This window comes from Melospiza melodia, chromosome 19, assembly GCF_035770615.1.
Source record: "Melospiza melodia melodia isolate bMelMel2 chromosome 19, bMelMel2.pri, whole genome shotgun sequence".
Classification (NCBI taxonomy): domain Eukaryota; kingdom Metazoa; phylum Chordata; class Aves; order Passeriformes; family Passerellidae; genus Melospiza; species Melospiza melodia.
In genome coordinates this window covers 1,144,291-1,168,248 of record NC_086212.1, presented here as the reverse complement: position 1 = coordinate 1,168,248, position 23,958 = coordinate 1,144,291, and the positions used below count along the sequence as shown (strand labels likewise).

The window sequence follows — 23,958 nt, the reverse complement described above, 5'->3', positions numbered from 1 at the left end:
AGCAGAGCAAAGCCTCCTGTGCTTCTGGGGAGCAGTGAGGTGTCCCTGGGCACGGGCAGCTGGGCAGAAACCTTCATGGAGCTCTTCCCCTGGGGAAGGTTGGGGCAGGAGGGAGGAATTACCCCAGAATCTGCCTCTGTGTGCTGGGGAACCAGAGCAAAGCACATCCCCCTCTGCCAAGTGCCTGTGTCTGTGTGAGCTGGGGCTCCAGGACAGCCCAAAAATCCAGCCAGTGCCATGGCAGGGCTCTGCCAGGGTTCTCCATCTCCAGGAAACCCCCCAAGGGACTGAGACCCAGGGCTGTGTCTCTGCAGAGCTGGGCAGGGACCGGGAGGAGCCCCTGGGCTCTGGTTTTGCCTTCCCGTGCTGCTGTGTTCAAAGATTCAGCAGCTCTGGTTCCAGGCACAGCAGGCAGAGCTCTCCTGGAAACAATTGGACTGGAGCACTTGAACTCAGCTCCCAGGAAAGCAGCAGGGCCTTGGCTGGGCTTTGGGGGTCCCACCGGGCTGGGGACCCCTGGGACAGGCAGGGTGAGCCCCAGGAGCTCAGGGGGCTGTGGGACTCCATCCCTAAACCCTCGTGGAGCTGCATCCCTTGGCAGGGGAGGTTCCTGCAGCCAGGGCCCTTCCCAAGGGCACGCCTGGGGAGCACAGAGTGGGATCCTGGCACGCAGGGAGCCCCAGGAGGGTTTAGGGATGGAGGCAAGGAAGCACAAATGCAGGATTCCAGAGAGGCCAATCCCAGTGAGGGATCAGAGGCAGGCTGCAAATCGCGGGGATGCCTGGCTTGTGTGAAAGGAAGGGGCTGCAGCAGCTGCCTGCTGATGCATTCCTGGGTAAACACGGGGGTGGAGAAGAAAGAGCTCAGCTAAAGGACACAAGAACTGGTGCAGTGTTTGGGGATGTTCAGGCTGAAACCCACGGTTTGATTTTCCAGATCCTCTGGGGAGCTCACCTGCCAAACTGAGCAAGTCAAAATCCATTTTTTTTAAAGTCAATGTGCTTCCTGTCAATACCTCCCTCCAGGATGCCTCAGCAGCAGTGTCAGGGCTTCCTTCCATTTCAGCTAATTTCATGATACTTACAAAATTCCATCAAAGCTGGAATTGGAAACAGAATGTCTGTCTGTCTGTCTGTCTGGACAACAGGGCTCATCTTCTTCCTCCCATTCTCATCCAGTTTCACTATCTCTCATATTTCTGCCACGTTCCCTGCTCTGCCCTGCACCCCCCCTCCATGGCAGTGCCCCTCCATGCCAGAGCACAGGATCATTCCTGGCACGTGCCCTGCCTGCCCAGCGCTGCCAGGAGCAGCAGGAGGAGCAGAGGAACTCCTGTGACCTGCAGGTTCTCCCTGTCTGGCATCCCCTCGGGCCTCCCTTTGTGTTTATCAGGTGTCTGGAGCAGAGCCCTGCGATGTCTCCCCCTCCCGAGGGTTGGAGGATTAATGAGTTGATGTTTGCGTAGAGCTTGGAAGGGAGGAGCCAGGTGGGAGGGTGGCAGGAGCAGAACTGGATTCCTGCATCCCCCCATCTCCTTCCTCCCCTCACTGAGGGTGGCAGCCCCTGTGCCCTCCCTGTGCCAGCTCACCGGGGACAGGGCTGCTGCAGGTGCAGGGCAGGGGACAGCCTGTGAGGGAAACCACTGATGGGAAAGGGAATCATGGAAAGCTTGGATTGAAAGGGACCTTAACACTCATCTCATTCCATCCCCTGCCATGGCAGGGACACCTCCCACTGTCCCAGGGTGCTCCCAGCCCTGTCCAGCCTGGCCTTGGGCACTGCCAGGGATGCAGGGGCAGCCACAGCTGCTCTGGGCACCTGTGCCAGGGCCTGCCCACCCTCACAGGGAAGAAATTTTTCCCTATCCCCTATTTCATCTATCCCTGCCCTCTGGCAGTGGGAAGCCATTCCCCTTGTCCTGTCCCTCCAGACTCTTGTCCAAAGTCCTTCTTCAGCTCTCCTGGAGCCCCCTTAGGCCCTGGAAGGGGCTCAGGGCCCCCCCTGGATCCTCCTGCCCTCCAGGCTGAACATCCCCAGCTCTCCCAGCCTTTCCTCATGAATGAGGTTCCATCCCTCTAATCTAATGTTTCACCCACAGGACTTTCTTTTCTTCTTTATTCCAATCTATGCAAAAGGAAAACAAACTCCAGTTGTTTCCCCAATTTCCTTTCAGTTGTCAGTGCCAGCTGCCCCCAGAGCAGCTGGTTCTGGGGAGATGCAGGAGCTCTCCCCCTCCTGGAGCAGAGCTTTCCTGTCTGAGCAGGGCAGGTCCAGCATGCTGGACAGCAGGGCTGGGATTTCCAGCTGGAGAACTCCCAGCAGCCCTGGCCAGCCCTGGCTCCATGTCACTGCACCTCGGCAGGGGCTGGGCTGGCCTGGGCAGTTGGTGTTGGAGCTGGTGATGTTAATTAAGAGGTAACGAGCGTGATGGAGATTTATTTTCAGGCTGTGTACTTGCAACTGATTATGCACAACTGGGAAATGGAAAATTGACCTCCTGCTCATTTTCCTGTCCTCTTCACAGTAACAGTTAATTATTGTGGTGGGCAACACTGCCCTGGATAGGCCTGGCAGGGAGCAGCTCTGCCTCACCTCCCTCCCTCCATCCCATACCCTGATCCAGGCAATCTTCGCCTTCCTTGTCTCCCTCACTCCCAGCCTGTGCAGCCTCAGGGAGAGGGAGGCTGATCGTGGCTGTGGGGGATGCTGAAGCCTGGAAAAGCAGGGCTGTGGTCAGCCTGGCAGGCAGGCTGGGCAGCTCTGGGCTCAGCTCTGGGCACTGGGTGTGCAGTGCTGCCTGCCTGGCATCTCCTTCCCCAGCTGGAGCACAGGGCAGCTCCTGGCAGGGTTCAGCAGGCTGCAGCTCTCTCCCTGTCCCCATCCTATGCCTCAGTTTCTCCTCTATCAGTGAGGGTGATATCCAGCAGGATGCTGGCACAGCCCAGACACCCAGAGCAGCAAATCCCCGAGCTGGGGGGCTTTGGGAAGAGCAGATTTCACTGCAGAGCCCTCTCTGTGCCACACAGAGATGAGCAGAGCCCTCTTTGACCAGCACAGCATCTCCTGGGGCTGCCAACACAGCCCCAGGACCTGCTCAGCTGCACACAAACCACACCAACTCCTCACGTCCCTGCTGGAATCCCACAGAATCACCCAGGATTTGTTATCAGGGAAGGAATCACTCAGGTTTTCCCTTTTTTGCTCAAATCTGAGTTACACCGACTGCTGCTGCAGCGGCCAAACTGCCGCACACTCCAACCCAGCAGCTTTCCCTCTGAATTCTTGCAAAAGCAGCCCCTTCCCCTTCATGTTCACTCTCCCTAACCCAGCTCTGATCCACTCTGATTTTGAGTGGGAGTGATAACTGAGTGAGGCTGGTGGGGTTTGCATTTGCCAGAGTTCATCCCTGTGCTGCAGCACTCTCTCCAGAAGCAGTGGCTCCAGTGGGCACAGGGTGCTCTGGTTTCCCACATCTGTGCCACGTGAGCCAGTCCTTGTCATGTTTTGCTCCATCTGGCTTTGCACACAGCCTCGCTCCCCATCTCCCTGCCTGGAGCCGCTGGCTGCCTGCATGCAGCAAACGGGGCTGTGCTGGGAACTGCCCTGGGCTGCCCTCTGCGCCCCACACTGCTCTCTGCAGGGACACAGACAATGCCAGAGGGGTGCAGCAGCTGCCTGGACAGGCAGGGAAGGGCTCTCCAGCCTGGCTGGCAGTGCCCCCCAGCCCCATCTGTGCCGGCCTCAGCCAGAGCAGACTGGGGGAGAACGGGCAGCACTGGGGGGCAGCTTTAACCCTTGAGCTCCAGGTGGCCTGCAAGCACAGCCCCACACGGCCCTCAGGCAGTGCCAGAGCCCAGCACAGCAGGCACCTCTAATGCTTTTGTAATCTGCTTTCTTGTCCGTGACTGTTCTCCCAGGAAAGGGAGGGGGAGGCATGATTAATTTTCATTAGCCTGGTAAATAATAAGCTTGTTTCCGCTCGTCTTGCCCTGTAATTAGGGCTCTGGTGCCAGGGCCCGGAGAAGGAAGCTGGGATTTGCTGGTGACTCATGGGAAGCTGGGCCAGTCTGGACATCCTGCCCTGGGCAGGAGAAGGGGAGAGGCTGGGACCCCTCGAGAGACAGAGCTTCCAGAGGGCACAGGAGCAAGGGACAGGGTCCTCTGAGGGCAGGGGGAAAAGGCCACCTTAGGAGAGGGAAAAATCTACCCAGGGAGAGACAAAACCCCACCTAGGGAGAGGGAAAAACCCACCCAGGGAAAGAGAAAAACCCACCCAAGGAGAGGGAAAACCCATCCAAAAGCAGGCTATTATTCAAGGGAAAATGGAAGCAAATCTTTTGCCTCAGAGCTGGATCTTGCCATGAATGTAGGACGAGCTCAGGAGGAGTTCAGTGATGTGGAGTTGAGGAGGGGAAGGAGCACTGGGGCGTTTGCTCTGAATGTGGGGCTGGGTGAGTCAGAGGCAGCAGTGCCCAGGGGTGCAGAGCAGCAGGGAAACCCCTGCACCATGAACAAACCCCTGCAGGCGAGGGCACCTCTGTGTCTGGCAGAGGGGCAGGGAAATAGAGCCTGACCCACAGGGAGCAGCTGCTGGGGGGACTCTGTTCCCCAGCAGGGGACAAAGCATCCCAAGGAACCACAGTGGGATCCTCTTGCACAGGCAGCAATGTGGAACTTGCTGCCCTGAGATCCCAGAGTCACAGAGCTAAGGGAGTTCAAAGGAGAAATGGAAAAGGCTGGAAGGGGTGTGGATGAGGAGAAATGGAAAAGGTTGGAAGGGGTGTGGATGAGGAGAAATGGAAAAGGTTGGAAGGGGTGTGGATGAGGAGGATGGCCCTGCCTGCAGGGGAGCCTCAGGAACAAGCAATGCCCAGGATGCCACCAGCACAGGGCACCTCCAGGAATGGCTCCATCCCAGCAGCAAGGGGCTTCCCAAGGGCGAGCAGGAGCTGTGCCATGCTCTGCACGTGAGCCCAGCCCCAGAGCCTCCACGGGAGGAAGCTCCTGCCAAGGAATGAGCGCACAGCCCCATCAGGGAGCAGTGTTTTCCCAAGCCAGCAGATGCAGCGAAAACCCTCATTGAAAGAGCTGTTTGCTAAGGAAAAAACAACTGGCACGCTAATTAAAAGCGACTGATTAAAGGACTGAAAGGGAATTACTCATCGTAATCGTTAAAGGCAGCACCTGCAGAGCTCTCCCTGCTCTCAGAACACGAGCATCCTCCGCACTGCCGAGGGGACACGGCAGGGACACGGCAGGGACAGGCAGCTCTGCAGTGATGGAGCTGGGGCAGCCCCGATGGGCACGGCACGGCCCCTCCTCTGGCAGGCACCAGCGCTGCCCTGTGGCCAGCAGCCCGACCCTGTGGCCAGCAGCCTGACCCTATGGCCACCAACCCGACTCTGTGGCCATCAACCCAACCCTATGGCCATCAGCCCAACCCCACGGCCACCAGCCCAACCCTGTGGCCAGCAGCCTGACCCTGTGGCCACCAACCCGACCCCACAGCCACCAGCGCTGCCCTGTGGCCACCAGCCCTGTGCCTCCTGCGCACTGCCATGACCTGATGGCCGGCAGGCGGTGACATCGCTGTGACAGCAGCCAGAGCAGAGAGCCCTGCCCAGCCCAGAGCCCGGCCCTGCCCAGCCCAGAGCCCGGCCCTGCCCTGCTCTCCTGGCTCCATCCCTTGTGCCCAAGGTGCTGCTGTGGCCTCAGCGCGGGGCTCGGGCCCAGCTCAGAGCAGGGACCTGCTCCAGGCCCGGCCGGGTGTTTGCAGCCTCTCCCAGGAGTCACACAGGAGCTTCTTTGTCCCTTCCCTGCCAGAGGCAGAGCAGGAACAAAGCTGAGGCTCCTCAGCAGGACTGCATGAGCGTGGGGCTTTGTGGCACCTGTGTGGTGTGTCTGACCCGGTTCAGGGGTTTTTTGCTGAATTTGGTGTGGCCATGTCAGGTTGTGCCCAGCCTCAATGAGAGATGCTGCCCTTTGTCCCTGGCCAGCGGACAGGCAGTGTCAGGGACAGGGAGCAGGACAGATCCCTCAGGTGTTCCTGCACAGGAGAGCAGGGCAGCTCCCAGCAGGGCCAGGACATGGGGCATGGGCTGTGCTCTGTCCCCTGACCCCAGGCGGGAGCAGGACCCAGGGTTCCCTGGTGGGGACAGGCTGGGGACAGGCTGGGTGCCACAGGAGGTGGCTCTGAGCCAGCCCCTCTGGCCTTCTCCTCCCTCTGCAGCTCAGGCTGGCTGTCCCAGCCCGCTGTGCCCTGGCTGTGCTGCTCAGCCCAGGGCTGCAGAAGGAGCCAGCAGTGCCAGGGACAGTCCCTGGCTGGGTGTAGGGGACAGAGCACAGCCCATGCCTCCATTCTTTTCCACAGTCACTCAGACTGGATATTAGGGGAAGTTTCCTCACAGCGAGGCACTGGCACAGCTGCCCAGGGCACTGGTGGAGTGCCACCCCTGGAAGTGTTAAAAACTGTGTGGATGTGGCACCTGGGGACGTGGGTTAGGGGTGGACCCGGCAGTGCTGGGTTAAGGGCTGCACTTGGGGATCTCAGAGGGATTTCCTGATTTTACTGACTCCCTGATTGTGTGACCATCCTCCCAGACACCCAGCTGCCATAAACTGAGTCCCTTTTCCAATAGGGCACTGTGAGTGCCACACAGGCCCTGCTCCTCTGCCTTCCCTGGCTGAGGCAGGGTCTCCCTTTAGCCAGGATTCTGTACAGATGTGTCCAGCTGTTGAGCCACCGTGCCCTGCACATCCCTGGTGGCTGCAGTGCTCAGCACTGGTCTCTCCTACAGAAGGGAGCCTGTTTCACCTGCAGATCACAGAGCTGCTGGCAGAGCAGCTGCCAGCCTGGGAAAGGCCCTGTGCATTCTTGCACTGTCTTCCTCGGCTGGAGCAGATCTGAGAGCTTTGCAGGTGGGTATGACTCAAAGTGCTGACCTTGCCTGCCGTGACATCTGATGTCCCCTGGCGCCCTCATTCCTCCCTGGAGTTGTTGATTTTAGCATTTGCTGGGTTTAACACTCCAATTATGTGACGCTCCCAGCCAGGATTCAGGAGCACAACTAGGTCAGATCCTTGTCCATGTGTGAGCAGAGTGTGTTATCAGGCTCCCTGGCAATGCTGGGAAGGCACTTAGGGAATTTCTTCTCTCCAAGTCCCTTGTCTGGACCAATTTTATTCTCCACATTGTTATGTCACTCAGGTGCAGGCTCCAGTCCCTCCTGTTTGTTCTCCCTCACTGTTTCCTGTCCTGTGGTCTGTCCCACACCCCCTGCCCTCGGGAAGCCTGTCCCAGTCCCTGCAGCCCCAGCCCCAGGTGTGCCCTGCCCTCTCCTGGGAGCTCCTGTCCCTGGGCTGTGGCCCCAGTGCTGAATCCCTGCTCACAATTCCAGGCTGCCCAGCTTACAGACATCCCTGATGGCCCTGGGGAGGGGACGTGCCACCCTTGGGTCCCTCAGCAGGAGCACTGTCCTCCCTGCTGGGGCACAGCTCTCTCCGTGCCTGGGGAGAGGCTCAGCTCTGCTCCTTCCAGCTCCTTCCCCTGTTCCTGCCCTGGGGTCTCAGGACTGTTTGCTGCTGTTCCCATGGCAAGGACACGTAACCCCCACCCTCAGTGCCCTCCCCTGCTCCCAGCCAGGGCTGCTGGCCTGGCCACGCTCCCTTCTCACAGAATCCTCAGCTTGGAAGAGACCTTCAAGATCACCAAGTCCAGCCATCAACCTGGTGCCACCACAGGCACCCCTAAACCCCATCCCTGTGTGCCACATCCCAGTGGCTGCTGAACACTTCCACACCTCCTCCCTGGGCAGCCCATTCCTGTGCCTGGCCCTCTTTCAGTGAAACTGTTTTGTCTAACACCTAATCTGAACCAGATGAGTAGAGCAGAGCTTATCTCAGTGTTTATTTAGTAAATTGGTGGCGGCAAATTTAATATCAGACCTTAGCAGGAGGGAGGGTGATGTTTCTTTCAAATCAAACAGATTTCAGGCACTCAAAGTCTCTCTCTGCAAAGTCTTCTTCCTTTAGGAGATGTCCCCAAGGTCTGGCAGGTCCCCCTGTGTATAAAGGAGTGCTACTGTCAGGTCCCCACTCTGTCCCCAAGGTTCCCCTCAGTTGACATTGATGTGGGGTTTGATCTCTAGGAGTTGTCAGGGTTGATCTTTTGCCTCAGCTTCTCGCTGACTTCAACTTCCATCTCCAGCAGGATCAGTGTGTGTTGTGCTTGTGCTCGGGACAGCCTCCTGTCAGGAGAGCAGGGACAGGAGCAGGAACAGCCCACTCCATGTGCTGTAACCTCATTTCCCTGCTGCCCTGCCCCAACAGGACCCTGCTGACGAGGCATCTGCGTGGGAGCCTTGGCCTTGGGGAGGGGAGCACCTTCCTCACAGCTCAGCAGGACTTCCCACCTCCCACCTTTGCTCCATTGTTCCCTCTGCTGTTTTCACACACATATTTTCCTTCCATGCCTCCTCAGAAGGATCTTAATCCTGCCTACCAATCTCCTGCCCTATGCTCAGCCCTACCTCACCTGTGCTCTCCCCTCTCTCCAAGCAGCCCCTTGTCCTTCCCTGGAGGTGCTGCCCCCAAACATCCTCCATGGTGATTCTTTCTGGGATGCCCAAAGGAGCTCAATGCATTTGTTTTACCCAGAGAAATGGTGCAGAGATTACAAGAGCCCACAAGTATTTATTTTCATTACTTCTCTTGCTGGATTTGCACACAATGGCGTTATGGCCAGTTTCAGAAGGGTTGGCAATGTCTGTACCTGATCTTTGAGTCTGTAAATGCAAGTGTTGGAGAGGGTTCAGTCTGGGGACAGCAGCAGGAGGGGGTCCTTGCTCAGCCCCTTGCCATTGCTGGGCACCTGCCTGTGGGGCTGTGCCCTGCTCCTCACCCCTTCCCCCCTGCCCCTGTGCCAGGCCTGCTCATGCCCCAGCCCTGCTGTGCTCGTGGGGTCCCTCAGGGACTCTCAGCCTTTGCACGGAGCTCTGGGTCCAGCTCTGGGCTGGCTGCCAGCTCCCTGTGCCTGTTCCCTGGAACGGAGGCTTCATCTCCTCTCAGGTTTACCCAAAGCAGCCGTGGGTGGTTTGCTGAGGCTCGTCCAAATCTGGAGGAGAACAGGAAGGAGCAGGAGGTGACAGCCCAGCCTGGGAGGGTCCTCTCTTCTCAAAGGGACCATCCCAAGATGCTGCTGTTTGACTGTAACATTCCACAGGATTTTCCCTGGAATTAGATCCCAGCCCACCTGCACCTGCCCAGCTCTGGCCTTGCTGTGCCCTGGCTGTGAACACACCAGGGTGCCCTGGAGTGGCAGAGGGGGAAGGACCACCCTGCCCTCCTCATCTGCTCACTGGGCTGAAACCCCACTGCCTTCCTCAGGAGGCCCCAGCAGACTCTGATGCTCCATATTTCATCACCAACCTGCAGCCACCTCTGGGGTGGGACCTGGAGCATCAGATCCATCCTTCAAGGCCTTCTCCAGCCCCATAGAACCACCCAGGCTGCAGCAGGGCAGGCTGTGGCCTCCTCCCTTAGACCAAGAGGACAACAATCACCAGCTGATGCTCCAGTGAGGCTTGGCTGCAGAGCAGCTGAGACCCCATTCACCAAAATTGTCCTGAAGGGGCATCAGCTCATCAGCAAGGCACCCCTGAGCAGAGCAGGGTCCTGGATGGACCCTTGATGGCTTCCTCTGGCACCCTGTGCCCTCACTGCCTGGAAAACCAGGGCCCAGCTTGGCCCATGCTCCCCCACCCTGCCCTGAGCTTCCAGCCCCTCTCCTGTCCTTCCGTCCCCTCTCCTGTCCTCCCATGCAGCAGCTTCCATCCCACCCTCACACCCAGCCCTGAGCACCCGGCTGTGAGCAGGGCAGGGACAGAGGGACAGTGGAGGCAGGGACAGGGGGACAATGGAGGCAGGGACAGGGGGACAATGGAGACAAGAGAGGGGGACAGTGGAGAGAGGGACAGAGGGACAGTGGAGGCAGGGACAGGGGGACAATGGCCATGTCTGGGTGGAGGGAGGAGGAAAGGGGCACTGGAGGTGTCTGCCTGGTTGGTAACATCGGGTGCTTGGGCTGCTCACACAATTGCTCATTTGCATTTCCTTGGGCATTGATGCTGATATTAATTAAAAGCAATTATGGTGCCATTTTCTCTGTGCAAGAGCAGCATGCAAAGGGGAAAACAGTGCTCCACACCAAAATGCTTCTTGCTCCAGAGCTTCAATGACCTTTTCTCGTTGGAGGAACCTGCTGGGTGAGGGGAGACCTGGCACCCAGGCCCTGCTTCTCCCACCCGTTGGATGTGCCAGGGGTGCCAGGATTGGCTGTTCCTGGGGGCCTGAGGCACCCTGAGGGTGCTGGTGACACACACAGACGTGATGGGTGCTGCCAGCTCTGGGCAGGCACTTCCACCCCAATGGCCACAGGGTGCTGGTGCTGGTGCCTGTGCAGCCAGGAGGGTGCTGGGCCATTCCCAGAAGGTGCTGCTGGCTCCATGGTGGCCATCAGTGGCTCTGGTGGTGCTGCCCTCCATGCCAGCACTGTGGCACTAGAGCAGGGCCCTGTCACACAGAGGGTGACAGAGACAGCTGGGTGCTGGCACTGGGGGCAGCACTGGCTGTGCTGGTGGCTCTGTGTCTGCACCATGGGCACAAACTCAACACAGCTCCCAGTGCTGGGATTCCCTTTCCATGGAGAGTTGTGAGAGGGCCGGGCAGTGCCAGTGCGGTGACTGTGCAGTGCAGTCCCTGGCACCTGGCCCTGCCACAGCCCATCCTGGCACACACAGAGTGGCGGCAGCCACCTCAGGGACACCCCCGAGCCCGGGAATGTCTGCCTCTGGCCTGGGAGGTGTCCCTTGGGCCACAGCAGAGGCCTGGGCTGGGTGAAGCCACCTGTGCCTCACTCAGCCTCAGGCTCTGACCTCACAGCCCAGCAGCAGCAAGGCAGCCAGGAGAGAGGGGATGTTTGCTGCGGGAGGCAGGGGAGCTGTGGGGACACGTGGGAATGCCCTGCCTGGCTGTCCCAGGACACGTCCCTTTGCTTTGGCATTTCCCTCCCCAGTGCTGGGCCATAGTGGGAGGATGATGAGGGTTTGTACCCACTTTAGGAGGCCAGACTGCTGCTCTGCCCAGGCTCTCCATCCTTCTGTCTGCTGGGATATCCCCCTGAGGGCCTTGGAGTGAACACAGCCCTCTGCTCTCTGCCTGCTCTGTGCCTCCCCCTCTTCCTTGGCACGGGTTCTGGGAGGCTGCTGGCCTGTCTGAGGAGGGCACAGTGCCAGCCAGGCACCCGGGCTGTGTGTGCCCCTCTGGCTGGGTGTGGCAGGGGCACAGCAGTGCCTCAGGAGCCCTGCAGTGCCCATCTCTCCATCCTGGGCACAAAGAGCTGCTGCTTCATCTCTGGCTTTGCTCATCCTCTGCATCACCAGGGGGGAGTCAAGCCCAGCACCTGGATCTGGCTTTCCTAAAAGAATTGCTGAGATTGTCCTTGTCCCAGCCTTCCATCTGAGCCCAGAAACTGGGGTTCACCTGTTTTCACCCCTCTTTGAGCTCTCACAGACCTTCTCAAAGCCAGATGGCCTCCTCCACTCAAGTGGGAATGAAAAAGCTGTCCTAGGAAGGCTAACTCCTGTTTTGGCTCCCATGGCTTTTCCAAGCCCCCCTTCCCTGCAGCAGGGGCTGCCCAGTTTGCCCCAGCAGCTCCCAGTGCAGGACAGAGAGGCTGTGGGTGCTCACAATCAATGCAAAGCCCAACAGCACTGAGCAGATGACTCAGGCTGTGTTCTCTGTGGGGTTTTGGGGACACTAACAAACCTGGGGGGTTTCCTCAAATTTATTCAGCTGGTTTTTCACAGAGGGAGCATTTCTGCCATGGTTTGCAGCGTGGTGGGGTGGCAGGGAAGGAGGAAGCAGCAGCTTTAGCTGCAGCACAGTTGCACCCAGTGACCAGATGGGAGAGGCTGAGGGGGAGCGGCCGTGAGCAGCTGGAGGTGACAGTCAGAGCAGGTTCTGCTGTGCTGGGACACTGCAAGGGGAGCACCAGAGGAGCCATCTGCCACCCCAGGCAGGGGGATTGTCCCCAGGATTGTCCCTCCTGCCTCCCTGGGCTCGGCTCAAAGGGGACAGCCCAGAGGTGAGGCACAGACGGTGACAGGTCCCCCTGCCCAGCTCAGTGGCTCCTGGCATGGTGAGTCCATGATAAACAAACAAGGGAAGGGAAGACAAAGAGCACTTTCCCACAAAGGGGCTGTGCCCAGGCCTGAGCCCCCAGCAAGGAGCATTTTGGATGTTCTCCTCCCCACCTGACTGATGCCAGCTCATCCTCTCAGTCCATGTGACACCAGAGTGACACAGGACCCACTGCCACATCTTTCCCTGTCCTGTGGGCACTGCCTCTGCCTCCCCCTCTGCCATTTGCCCTTTGCTGGGCACAGCCTGGGATCAGGCAGAGCAGTCGAGTGTTTGCAGCTTTGGGCTGTGGGATGTTTGTCAGGGAGATGAACTCTGACCACAGGGATCACAGACACCTCTCTGACCCCTGGGAGGACATGGCCCCTTTGCTCTCTGCCCTGCAGGTCTTCATGAGGGACAGCCCTGGAGCCCAGAGGGACACACGGTGCTCAGGATGCTGAGTCTGGCCCAGTGCTGAGCCCAGCGAGCTGAGAGGTACGGGATGGACCCGGGTGGCTTTGGGGGTGGACCTGGGGTGGATTTGGGGCTGGTCCCAGGGTGGCTTTGGGATGAACCTGGGGTGGCTTTGGGATGGTCCTGGGGTGGCTTTGGGGATGGTCACAGGGTAGATTTGGGGATGGCCCTAGGGTGACTTTGGGGATGATCCCCAAAGTGGCTTTGGAATGGCCCCAGAGTGGCTTTGGGGATGATCCTGGCGTGGCTTTGGGATGGCCCCATGTTGGTTTTGAGGATAGCCCCAAGTTGGTTTTGAGGATAGCCCCAGAGTGGCTTTGGGGATGGCCCCAGGGTGGCTTTGGAATGGCCCAAGTGTGGCTTTGGGGATGGCTCCAGTGGCCTTGAGGACAGCACTGGGGTGCCTTTGGGGACAGCCCCGGGGTGGCTTTGGGGATGATCCTGGGGTGGTTTTGGGATGGCCCCAGGTGCCTTTGGCACTCCCAAGGGCCCGGGGGGCACAGCCCCAGCTCTGTGCGTGCCCAAGGGCAGTGGAGCTCCTGCAGGGGCAGCCTGGGGCAGGGAAGCTGGAGGGTGATTCAATGACAGCCCTCCCTCCGTCTGCTGGCGGATCCTGCGCCACGCCCCACAAAATAAAGTTCTGAAATGTGCTGCCCATCGCCATGGTAACGGCACGCCTCCGCCTGACCCACTTTGAGACAAAGGAAATGTTCCGAGCTCCGAGCGCTGCGCACGGCCCAGCCCGGCCCCGCAGGGAGGGCACCGGGAGCTGCTGCCTCTTCCTCCTGCTCCTCTGCACCCCGGGACCCTCGGGCTACAGGAGCTGCTTTGTGGGAGGCACTGAGCAAAGCCGGTGCCAAGAGCATCTCCAGGCTGCATCCCGAACGCAGGCAGGGCCCTGCCTGGCTTCCTGTGCAGATTTAGGGAGCGGGAACCTCTGCCCTGGAGCACAGGAGAGCCCTTGCTCAGCTGGTGGAGCAGCAGTGACAGCCACAGCCTTTCAGAGCATCCTGTAACAACTCTGCCACACACATTGAGGGCAAGGAGACGGAGAATCGTGGAGTGAGCTGAGCTGGAAGGGACCCACAAGGGTCATCGATCCAACTGTGACCCTGCACAGCCACCCCGACAGTCCCAGCCTGTGCCTGGCAGTGCTGGCCAAACACTCCTTGGGGAGCCGTGCCCATTCCCTGGGGAGCCTGGGCAGTGCCAGCACCCTCCGGATGAGGAACCTTTCCCTGATGTCCAGCCTGAGCCTGCCCTGGCCCAGCTCCAGCCATTCCCTGTCCTGTCCCTGGTCACACAGAGCAGAGCTCAGCACCTTCCCCCAGTGGAGACTCCCATGAGGTGTGACCTCAGTCTCCTCCTCTCCAGGTTGAAGTTCCTCCTCCTCAGCGTGGTCTTCGTGCCCTGGGAGGGGCACTGGGCCATGGCCCTGGGGCTGCTGATGGCTCTGGCAGCACAGAGGGCTCAGATGGGGCCTGGGCAGGCTGCCAGCACGGAGGCCAAGCAGAGTCTCTGCCTTGCCTGGGCCCAAGTTCTCAGTGCAGGGTTGGACACCTCCACCCTGGGAGCCAGCACAGAGGCAGCTCAAGGGCAGCCATGGACAGGGCTTTGCACTGAGGGCTCTGCATCCCACACTCGCTCCATGGGGGCTGTGCAGACACTCCCTCACCCCCTCCAGACCCCTTGAGCACCACTGGCCAGAACAGGTCAGCTTTGGGCCAGGATGTTCTCATTAGCTGCTCTTCCAGCCAAGCTGGAACATGCCCCATGTGGTCAGCAGCCTGTGCCCCGAGTGCTCTGCAAGGCAGCAGAGGCTGCACGTGGGGTTCAAAGGCAACAATCCAGCTCCTGCCCTGGCCCTTCCCCTCCAGCCACCTCATCAGCTGTCCTGCTCCCTTCCTGAAAATTCCCTTTCTTATCTGTCTCATTTGTCTCATTTGACCTACTTAATGCTTTGCATTTCCTGATTCAGAGCAAATCCCGTCTCACGGAGAACTTTGAGAAACTTCTATTTAGGGACAGACAAATAGGTTGCAGAATTTCTGGGGTTTTGTTCCCTGGAGAGTTGCTTATATTACCAGTGACATCTGCATGGAAATAAGTTCTCTGTCTCTCTCAGGAGTTCATCTGCTCCTCCAGCTTAGACAACACCTGAAGTCAAAAAATCTTTGGCATATCACAGCCTTTGACTTTCACAGCATTTGGTTTTGCTGGTAGATTAAAAAAAGCAAACAAACAACCAAAAAAAAAAAAAAAAAAAAAAAAGAGGTAGCAATTAGAGTTTTTAAGATAAATTACTCTTTGTCATTTTGGGATGGTGCCAGTCACATCATATCCTCTCATCACCCCAGCTGGCACCAGTGGGCAGAGACAACCTTGGCCTGAAGAACAAGCAGGAGACCACTGTTCAGCTGTCACGGGGCCTCAGGAGCTGTGTGTAGATGCCACATTCAAAGGGCACCAGCCATGTATTCCCACATGAGGAGGGATGTGGGGAAATCCTTCCCCAGAGAGGCAGCTGAGGGATCAGACAGCCAAGCCCAGGCTGGCACTGGCTGTTTCCCTGCCTGGCAGGGTGAGGATGGGCAGGGTGAGCCCTGGACACCCTCAGGCACTGGGCAGCCCCACTGAGGACTCCCTGTCCCCTAAGCAGGACCCCAAAAGGTGACACACTTGGCTCGCTGGAAGCCGCCGTCCCCTCCATTGCTGTGCCTGGCTCCCTGGTGGCACTGTCACCGTGGGTGGCACTAACTCCTCTCAGGAGCCCCTGCCTCCCTCAGGACGGGCAGTGCTCTCTGCTGCCCATCCCTGGGCACGGCTCTGCCCAGCATCCCGGCAGCAGCGTGGCGGGAGGGGGCTCTGTTGTGTAAGGAATTGTTCCAGCTATTTTTATCGGCCACGATCAGATTGTGAACTCTGAATCATCATTAATGCAGGGCTCTGGCAGGCAGCGGCCCCAGCAGCACATCCAGAGCTCCTGCTAATTCAGGGAACGCTGGGCTCGGCGTGGGCAGGCCCACGTCACCTGCAGCACAGCTCGCAGATCCTTGCAGCAGGAGAGGGAGGCATTTTCCCCCTGCAGGTGGCAAATCACCTCCCCGGATTGCAGCCCTGTTTACCGTGCTGCTGGCTCCAGGTACAAAAGGCAGCCCTGTGTGTGCAGCCAGCCTGGATGGCTGGGCTGGCATGTGCAGCCCTGGGGGAGCTGATGGGCAGGGGGCAGGACAGGCTGAGCCCAAGGGCACCCTCAGCCCCATCAGCCCGGCTGGCCTCCTCCTGGAGGTGTGTGCTCTGGGCAGACCCTTTCACAGCTGCTGCATCTCCTGAGCATCACCCCAGTGGCTCCCAGCCCTTTCTGACCAGCCCTGCCTCAGCAGTACATGGAATCAGGGAACCAGAGAATTCTGGAATGGTTTGGGTAGGAAGGGACCTTGAAGCCATCCAGTCCCACCCCCTGCCATGGCAGATACACTTCCCACTGTCCCAGGCTGCTCCAAGCCCCATCCAGCCTGGCCTTGGGCACTGCCAGGGATCCAGGGGCAGCCACAGCTGCTCTGGGCACCTGTGCCAGGGCCTCAGTTCCATCTGGAGAGCTCTTCAAGTGCCCTTTTCTGGGCCAAGGCATCACGCAGCCATGGCTGCATCAGCAGAGCAGGGTGGCCAGGGAGGGGACAGGGAGTCCTTGTGTGGCCTGTGTGTGCCAAGGGCAGGGGCAGAGGCAGCAGGGAGGCAGCACAGAGCTGCCCTGGAGGGTGAAATGAGCCCCCAGCCCAGCACTCCCTGGTTCTGCAGCAGCCCTGTAACACCCAGGGCACCCCAGTCACAGGTACACCCCCCCACAGCCCGTACAGCTGGGCAGCCACCATGTGTCACACACCCCTGTGTCACACACAGCGCTGTCACACATGGCACTGTGTCACACACAGCACTGTCACACATGGCACTGTGTCACACACGGCACTGTGTCACACACACCCCTGTGTCACACACCCCTGTGTCACACACAGCACTGTGTCACACACACAGCACTGTGTCACACACAGCACTGTGTCACACATAGCACTGTGTCACACATGGCACTGTGTCACACACACCCCTGTGTCACACACCCCTGTGTCACACACAGCACTGTGTCACACACACCCCTGTGTCACACACCCCTGTGTCACACACAGCACTGTGTCACACACAGCACTGTCACACACAGCACTGTCACACATGGCACTGTGTCACACACAGCAGTGTCACAGCACTGTGTCACACACGGCACTGTGTCACACACAGCACTGTGTCACACACAGCAGTGTCACACACAGCAGTGTCACACATGGCACTGTGTCACACACAGCAGTGTCACAGCACTGTGTCACACACGGCACTGTGTCACACACAGCACTGTGTCACACACAGCAGTGTCACACACAGCAGTGTCACACATGGCACTGTGTCACACACACACCCCTGTGTCACACACACCCCTGTGTCACACACGGCACTGTGTCACACACAGCAGTGTCACACATGGCACTGTGTCACACACACACCCCTGTGTCACACACGGCACTGTGTCACACATGGCACTGTGTCACACACAGCAGTGTCACACACAGCAGTGTCACACATGGCACTGTGTCACACACAGCAGTGTCACACATGGCACTGTGTCACACACAGCAGTGTCACACACAGCAGTGTCACACACCCCTGTGTCACACACAGCACTGTCACACACACAGCACAGTGTCACACACCCCTGTGTCACACACACAGCACTGTGTCACACACAGCACTGTCACACATGGCACTGTGTCACACACGGCACTGTGTCACACACAGCAGTGTCACACACAGCAGTGTCACACACCCCTGTGTCACACACAGCACTGTGTCACACACACAGCACTGTGTCACACACAGCACAGTGTCACACACCCCTGTGTCACACACACAGCACTGTGTCACACACAGCACTGTCACACATGGCACTGTGTCACACACAGCACTGTCACACACACAGCACAGTGTCACACACCCCTGTGTCACACACACAGCACTGTGTCACACACAGCAGTGTCACACACAGCACTGTGTCACACACACTCCGCAGCCACACAGAGCTGGATGTGCCCATGGAAGCAGTGAGGTTGGAAAAGGCCTCCATGGAGCCTGACCATTGACCCAGCACTGCCACCTTCACCACCACACCGTGTGCCCAAGTGCCACAGCCACACCCCTGTGGAACACTTCTGGCTACAACATGCAGATAGAAGGAGCAGAAATGTGGGTGAGTGTGGTGTGCTCTCAGAGCTCCCTGGGTCTGGCAGCCTTGGTGAGAAGGACTGAGCCCTGCCCAGGGCCTCTGCCATGGTTTGGGCTGGCAAACGCCAGCCAGCTGCAAAGAGAGATCCTGGAGCAGAGGGGAGCAGAGAGCAGTGGGGTGAGGCTGTGAGAGGGCAGGGAGTCTGCCCCATTCTCTGCCTCCTCTGTACCCTCAGGTAAGCTGGTCTAAGGTGGATTTGCAACACTGAGGACAATAGAAATAGAGCAGTATCCCCTGAAAGCCATGTCCACTCCAGGAGCTGAGGAGGGGGCATGGTGGGCAGTGGCATTGCCCAGTTCCCCCGTGGTGCAGGGCCCCAGCTGATCACAGAAGCTGATCACAGCCTGTGGTGCCTGGAGACCCACCCCTGGCAGTGTCCAGGTTGGGGCTTGGAGCAACCTTCCAGCTCCAGTGCAAAGTGTCCCTGCCATGGCAGGGGGTGGCACTGGATGGACTTTAAGGTCCCTCCACCCCAAACCACTCAGGAATTCTGTTCTGTGGTTCCAGGCCCTGCCTGGTGTCTGGAGCTGCTGGAGGTGCTGGGGTTGGGTGCAGCCCACCCAAAGGTGCAGGCTGTGAACCAGGCCCAAGCAGCTGCCTCTGGCTGGGCTCTGGTGCACACAAAAGTGCCATAAGTCAGCTCAAGTCAGGTCAGTGCCTCCCCTCTGAGCATCAGCAAAGCCGCTGGGAAGAGCAAGGGCAGTCCTGAGGAAACAGACTGAGGGGAACAGAGGTAATGGGGTGAAACCAGTCCCTTCCATGGGCTCAGGGGTCCTGTCCTGGCCCTGGCAGCCCCTGCTGGGCCCCTCTGCTGGACAGATCTTCTCCTGCAGTGACCCTGGTGTCCCCTCTGCAGTGCAGGGCTGACCACCCCTGCTGGGGTGCCTGCCTCAGGGCAGGGTGACACAGCAGGGACACTGGAGACAGCCCCTGACAGTCTGTGAGCTGCAGGATCTTGAATTTGGGAGATGTAGTATCAAGCTTTTTCCATTCTTCCGAATCTAAAAGATGGTGGGGAAGATCTTGCTGGACTTTTCCCTTCCCTGTCTCAACAAAGTGCCAAGGATTGCAGAGAGTGATTGAAATGTAGGAAAACAGTTTAATCCACCTTAGAGGGAGGCCGGCTGCCAGAGGAGGCAGCAAAGACACCATGGTGGGCACTGGGACGTGCCCCCAGCAGGGATGCACTTCACACCTCCCCTGCTGCCAAGGGAAGGGATCCTGGGGCAGGCAGGACAGGCTGCAGGATCACACCTGGAACAGGACAGGCTGCAGGATCACACCTGGAACAGGACAGGCTGCAGGATCACACCTGAAACAGGCAGGACAGGACAGGCTGCAGGAGCACACCTGGAGCAGGACTGGACAGGCTGCAGGATCACACATGGAACAGGACAGGACAGGACAGGCTGCAGGATCACACCTGGAAGAGGACAGGACAGGCTGCAGGATCACACCTGGAACAGGACAGGACAGGCTGCAGGATCACACCTGGAGCAGGACAGGACAGGCTGCAGGATCACACCTGGAACAGGACTGGACAGGCTGCAGGATCACACCTGGGGCAGGCCAGGCTGCAGGATCACACCTGGAGCAGGCAGGGCAGGACAGGCTGAAGGGCAGGCAGGACAGGCTGCAGGATCACACCTGGAGCAGGACAGGCCAGGCTGCAGGATCACACCTGGAGCAGGCAGGGCAGGACAGGCTGCAGGGCAGGCAGGCCAGGCTGCAGGATCACACCTGGGACAGCCCCACAGCAGAAGGGAGCACTGAACTCTGCCACACAGCAGTGAGTGCCCACCCCTGGCAGGGGTAAACAAGTCTGGGAGAGAGGGAGCTCCCTGCCCTCCCCTGCTCCCACCTTCCCACCCTTTCTGCTCCTGCCCCTCCAAAACCTTCTCTTCTCTCCTTTCCCACTCATCCCCAGCCCCTCAGGGTTTCCTCCCTGCCCCTCTGCCTCTCCATCACCTGGAGCCAGCCTGGCCCTGGCCCTTCTGCTCCTCCTGTGCACAGCAGACCTTCACTGCATGCATTGATCTGCATTGTTTTGTTCCATTTCATGTCCCCACTTCCTTTGATTCCTAAGGCAGTTTGGGTTTATCTGGAGCCCAGTGAGCACAGGGCAGTCATGGGCTGCCTTAGGAGGAGATTCCTGCTTCAAATATCACCTGCTCTCAGAAGGCAAAGATCTATTTACTGTCAATACCCAGAGCCATCCCTTTGTAATCAAATCAGGTGTAGAGTCTCCTCAGGGTTCCTGTGGTGGTTCCTGTGAGCCTGGTTCCACAGCATCCCTCGGAGCAGGAGGGCCCTGGGCACAAGGGAAGGATTTCACTGGGATTTACTGGGGGAAAGGAGAGTGGCTGTGGCAGGCAGAGCTGGGCCTGGCTGGGGTTCAGGGAGGATTTGAGCTTCTGCCTCCTGCAGGGCTTCTCTCCAAGGTGTGCAGGTGGAGCTTGGCCATCCAAAGCCATCTGGAATTCAGATCAATAGCTCAGCCTGGAGCCTGTCCTACACCCCATCCTTCCCTTCTGCCTGGAGGGTTCCTCTGGGAACATCACCTGGGGCTCTCTGTGGGCACTGTGGGTGCCAGCTGGCTCAGCCTGAGCCTTCCTGCTGGCACCCCCCAGCCAGCACCACCCCACATCCACCAGCCCAGTGGGTCCCATGGGCAGGGGACTCCAGGGAGCTGATGCTGCTGGAGAGCACAGCGGGAATTAGGATTGCATCCACAGGGGAATTAGGATCACACCCCCAGGGGAATTAGGATTGCACCCACGGGGGCATTAGGATTGCACCCACAGGGTCCAGAAGCAGCTGGACCCCAGTCAAGGCTAAGGCTGCATTTGGTGTTTGGGCAGACAGTTCAAGTTTGGTGTCAACTCTTCCCAGCTCAGGCCATGTCCCCATCCCCAAAATGCCAGGGCACTGTCTCTGTTGGGGAGAGGGGCCAATCTTCACTCCCAGAGCAGCACAGCCCAGCAGGGGCAGGGCACAGCGTGGAGCAGGAGGAAAGGAAAGGAGCAGCCGTGGGGCAGGGCCCGGGTCAGGAGCAGCCCCATGGCCCTGATGCCCAGGGAGCAGCGCTGGGAAGTTGCCAGGGGTGCAGGAGCAGTGGGCAGTGCCCAGGGCTCTGAGGTCAGCCTGGGCAGGACCCTCAGAGCAGGCTCAGGGGAGGGGGCTGGGGTCTCCATTGGAGCAGGGTGGGAAGCACAGGCTGTTCTCACTGCAGCTTTACAAAGCCCAGCTTGGCTCTGCCAACCCACTGGGAGTGACGGAGTTAAATGGAGACTGCAAAGCCCATCAAGCCCTGGAATAAATTCCACTTCTTTTTCTTTTTGTGCTTCCAAACAATTATTTAAAGCTCTGGCTGCTTTTCATTATTAATGCATTTTTCCCTGAGTGAGGAAGACAAGCCTGTGGATTCCTGCCACCCTGCAGTGGTCACTCCACTCCTTTGCTGGCCTGGCTGCACGTGGGGGACAAGTTCCTGGAGACTGGAGACCCATTCATGGCTGAAAGGGAGAAGGCAGGAGCACAGACTGCCACCTGTGCTCCTCACAGGGACATACCCTCTGCATGTGTTAAAAGTCACTCTCTCTTTTTTGGGCAACACTCAAACTAAACCAAAAAGGAACTAAGAAACTAAGCTAAAATGTAACAGGAAATAAGAGTTCATTTATACACTATGTGGTTTTAAGTTGGTTTTGAGTATGGAAAATCAACTTATTGATTGACAGCTCAATGCATATAAATGTTCATTGATTTTTCTTTTAAGCAAACCCAAAAGGTTTGTCATTTTTCCCTGCACGACACAGTAAAGCTAAGGATCCCTCTGAACCAAGCAGGATGGGGCAAGACCACTGGGGAGATGTTCAGTGAGGATCCCTCAGGGGATCCCTGTGTCCCAGCTGCCATTCCACCACCCACAGGGATTCTGTACCTGCTGAAAGGAAGGGACCAACACCAGCCCCTCACTGTGGCAGAGGGGACAGAGGGGCTGGCTGGGAGAGTGGCACAGGTGACACAGCTCCCCAGGAGTGGTGCAGCCCAGCAGGAATAATTGTCTGAGCAGCCAACAGATTCTCAGGTCAGGCTCGGAGTGCTCAGAAACACCTCAGCTCTTATGGAGCTACTGACACACTGTGCTCCAGGGCAGAACCTGCCAGGAAGGCAGCACTGGCTGCAGAGGAGGTGTTTGCCATGGTGTCACATCAGCACAGCTGTGGGAGCTGTGCCAGCCCTGGGATCCATCCCCTGCGAACACCTGGGAACACCAGGCACCCTGCAAAGCTGGGCTGCTCAGCTCCACACTGGCTGGGCTCAGCAGGACCTGCTGGGCTCTGACAGCAGGCTTTCCTCCCAGCTGAGCAGATGGACAGAACAGGGATCTGCTGGCAGTGCCTCTGTCACGCTGTCCAAACCCACATGCAGCAGCAGTGCAGCAGCAGCAGTGCTGTTGAGCAGCCTTTGGCTGGGCACTGAGGCACACGAGCGCTGCAGCTGCAGTGGGAACGTGAATCCTGCCCCTCCTCTGCTGGGCCTGCTCTCTCCAGCCCCTGGCCTCACATCCCTTCTCCTCCCCTCCTGCCTCTCCATCCTGCTTCTCTCCCTTGTCCCTTAACCATGGTGGCATTTGCTTTCAGAGGGGGACAGAGATGTGCCCCCACTGAGGAGTGGGCCGCCAGAGGGGTTCACAGTGCTCTCTCAACATCTGCTCTCTTCCTCCAGCTGCAGGGAGGTCTGCGAGGGCTCTGCCACACCGTCCCTGAGCCATGGTCTAGGAAGCACCGGGACCATGAAGGGCTTAGGAGACAACAGAAGCCGCCATCTCTCCGAAAACCTGGACTCCCCTCAAGACTCTCTTTATGCCCCCCAGGACAGGAACCCTTATCTCCTCAGCCCCACCGACTCCTTCACCATGGATCCCCGATTCCCAGCCCAGAACACCGTCCACGGCGACTGTCTCCTGCCGCTCAACAACCAGATCTCCAACAGCAGCACCTTCCCCCGCATCCATTACAACTCCCACTTCGAGGTCCCGGATGAAAACCCTTTTCCGAGCCATGCCCAAGCCACAAAGATCAACCGCCTGCCTGCCAACCTCCTCGACCAGTTTGAGAAGCAGCTGCCCATCCACAGGGACGGCTTCAGCACGCTGCAGTTCCAGCGCAGCGACGCCAAGCACCGCAGCGAGAGCCCGGGCCGCATCCGGCACCTGGTGCACTCCGTGCAGAAGCTCTTCGCCAAGTCCCAGTCCCTGGAGGGCCCCGCCAAGGGCAACGTGAACGGGAAGAAGGGGGCAGATGACACCAAGCAAAACCGGAGGAGCAAGAGCAAGGACCGGGCCAAGACCTCTGAGCCCAAGCGCAGGACCAGGTCCAACATCTCGGGCTGGTGGAGCTCCGATGACAACCTGGACAGCGACACCTGCAGCTACCGCAACCCCATGGGGCTGATGACGCTGGGCCGGCAGCCCGACCACAGCCAGCCAAAGTACTTCATGCACGCCTACAACACCATCAGCGAGCACATGCTGAAATCCTCCAAGAGCAATAACGACCTCAAGGTCACCCCTTGCACCAATATCCCCATCAACAACGACTCCAACTACATCAAGCGGGGCTCCTGGTCCACGCTGACGCTCAGCCATGCCCGGGAGGTGTGCCAGAAGGCCTCCGCCACCATCGACAAAGCCTTGCTCAAATCCAAGTCCTGCCACCAGGACCTGGCCTACCACTACCTGCAGGTGGGTGCCACGGGGGATTCCGGGGTGCTCCGTGCAGGGAGAGCACGAGAGCTCAGGGACATCCTCTCGGTGGGCACCTGTGTGACCTTATCCAACATCTCCACATGGTTCAGCTGCCACCTCAGGTCACACTGCCAGGAGAGGGCTGGGGCGGGCCCTGGGAACAGACCCCTACTCCTCCTGCAGGGACACTGATGCTAATGGGGTCCATCTCCCACAGCTGTCCCAG

General features: G+C 58.8%; 1 protein-coding gene across 4 annotated transcripts in view; it reads left to right on the top strand.

Moving 5' to 3' along the window:
- DLGAP4 (DLG associated protein 4) overlaps window positions 1–23,958 on the top strand; it is a 161,842-nt gene that overhangs the window by 75,769 nt on the left and 62,115 nt on the right. For all 4 annotated transcript variants that reach the window (XM_063172101.1, XM_063172100.1, XM_063172099.1 and 1 more), the window contains exons 3-4: window positions 12,585–12,675; window positions 22,712–23,729. In XM_063172101.1, coding sequence (XP_063028171.1) covers window positions 22,779–23,729 — 951 coding nt within the window. In that variant the 5' untranslated portion in view covers window positions 12,585–12,675; window positions 22,712–22,778. The remainder of the gene's footprint in view (window positions 1–12,584; window positions 12,676–22,711; window positions 23,730–23,958) is intronic.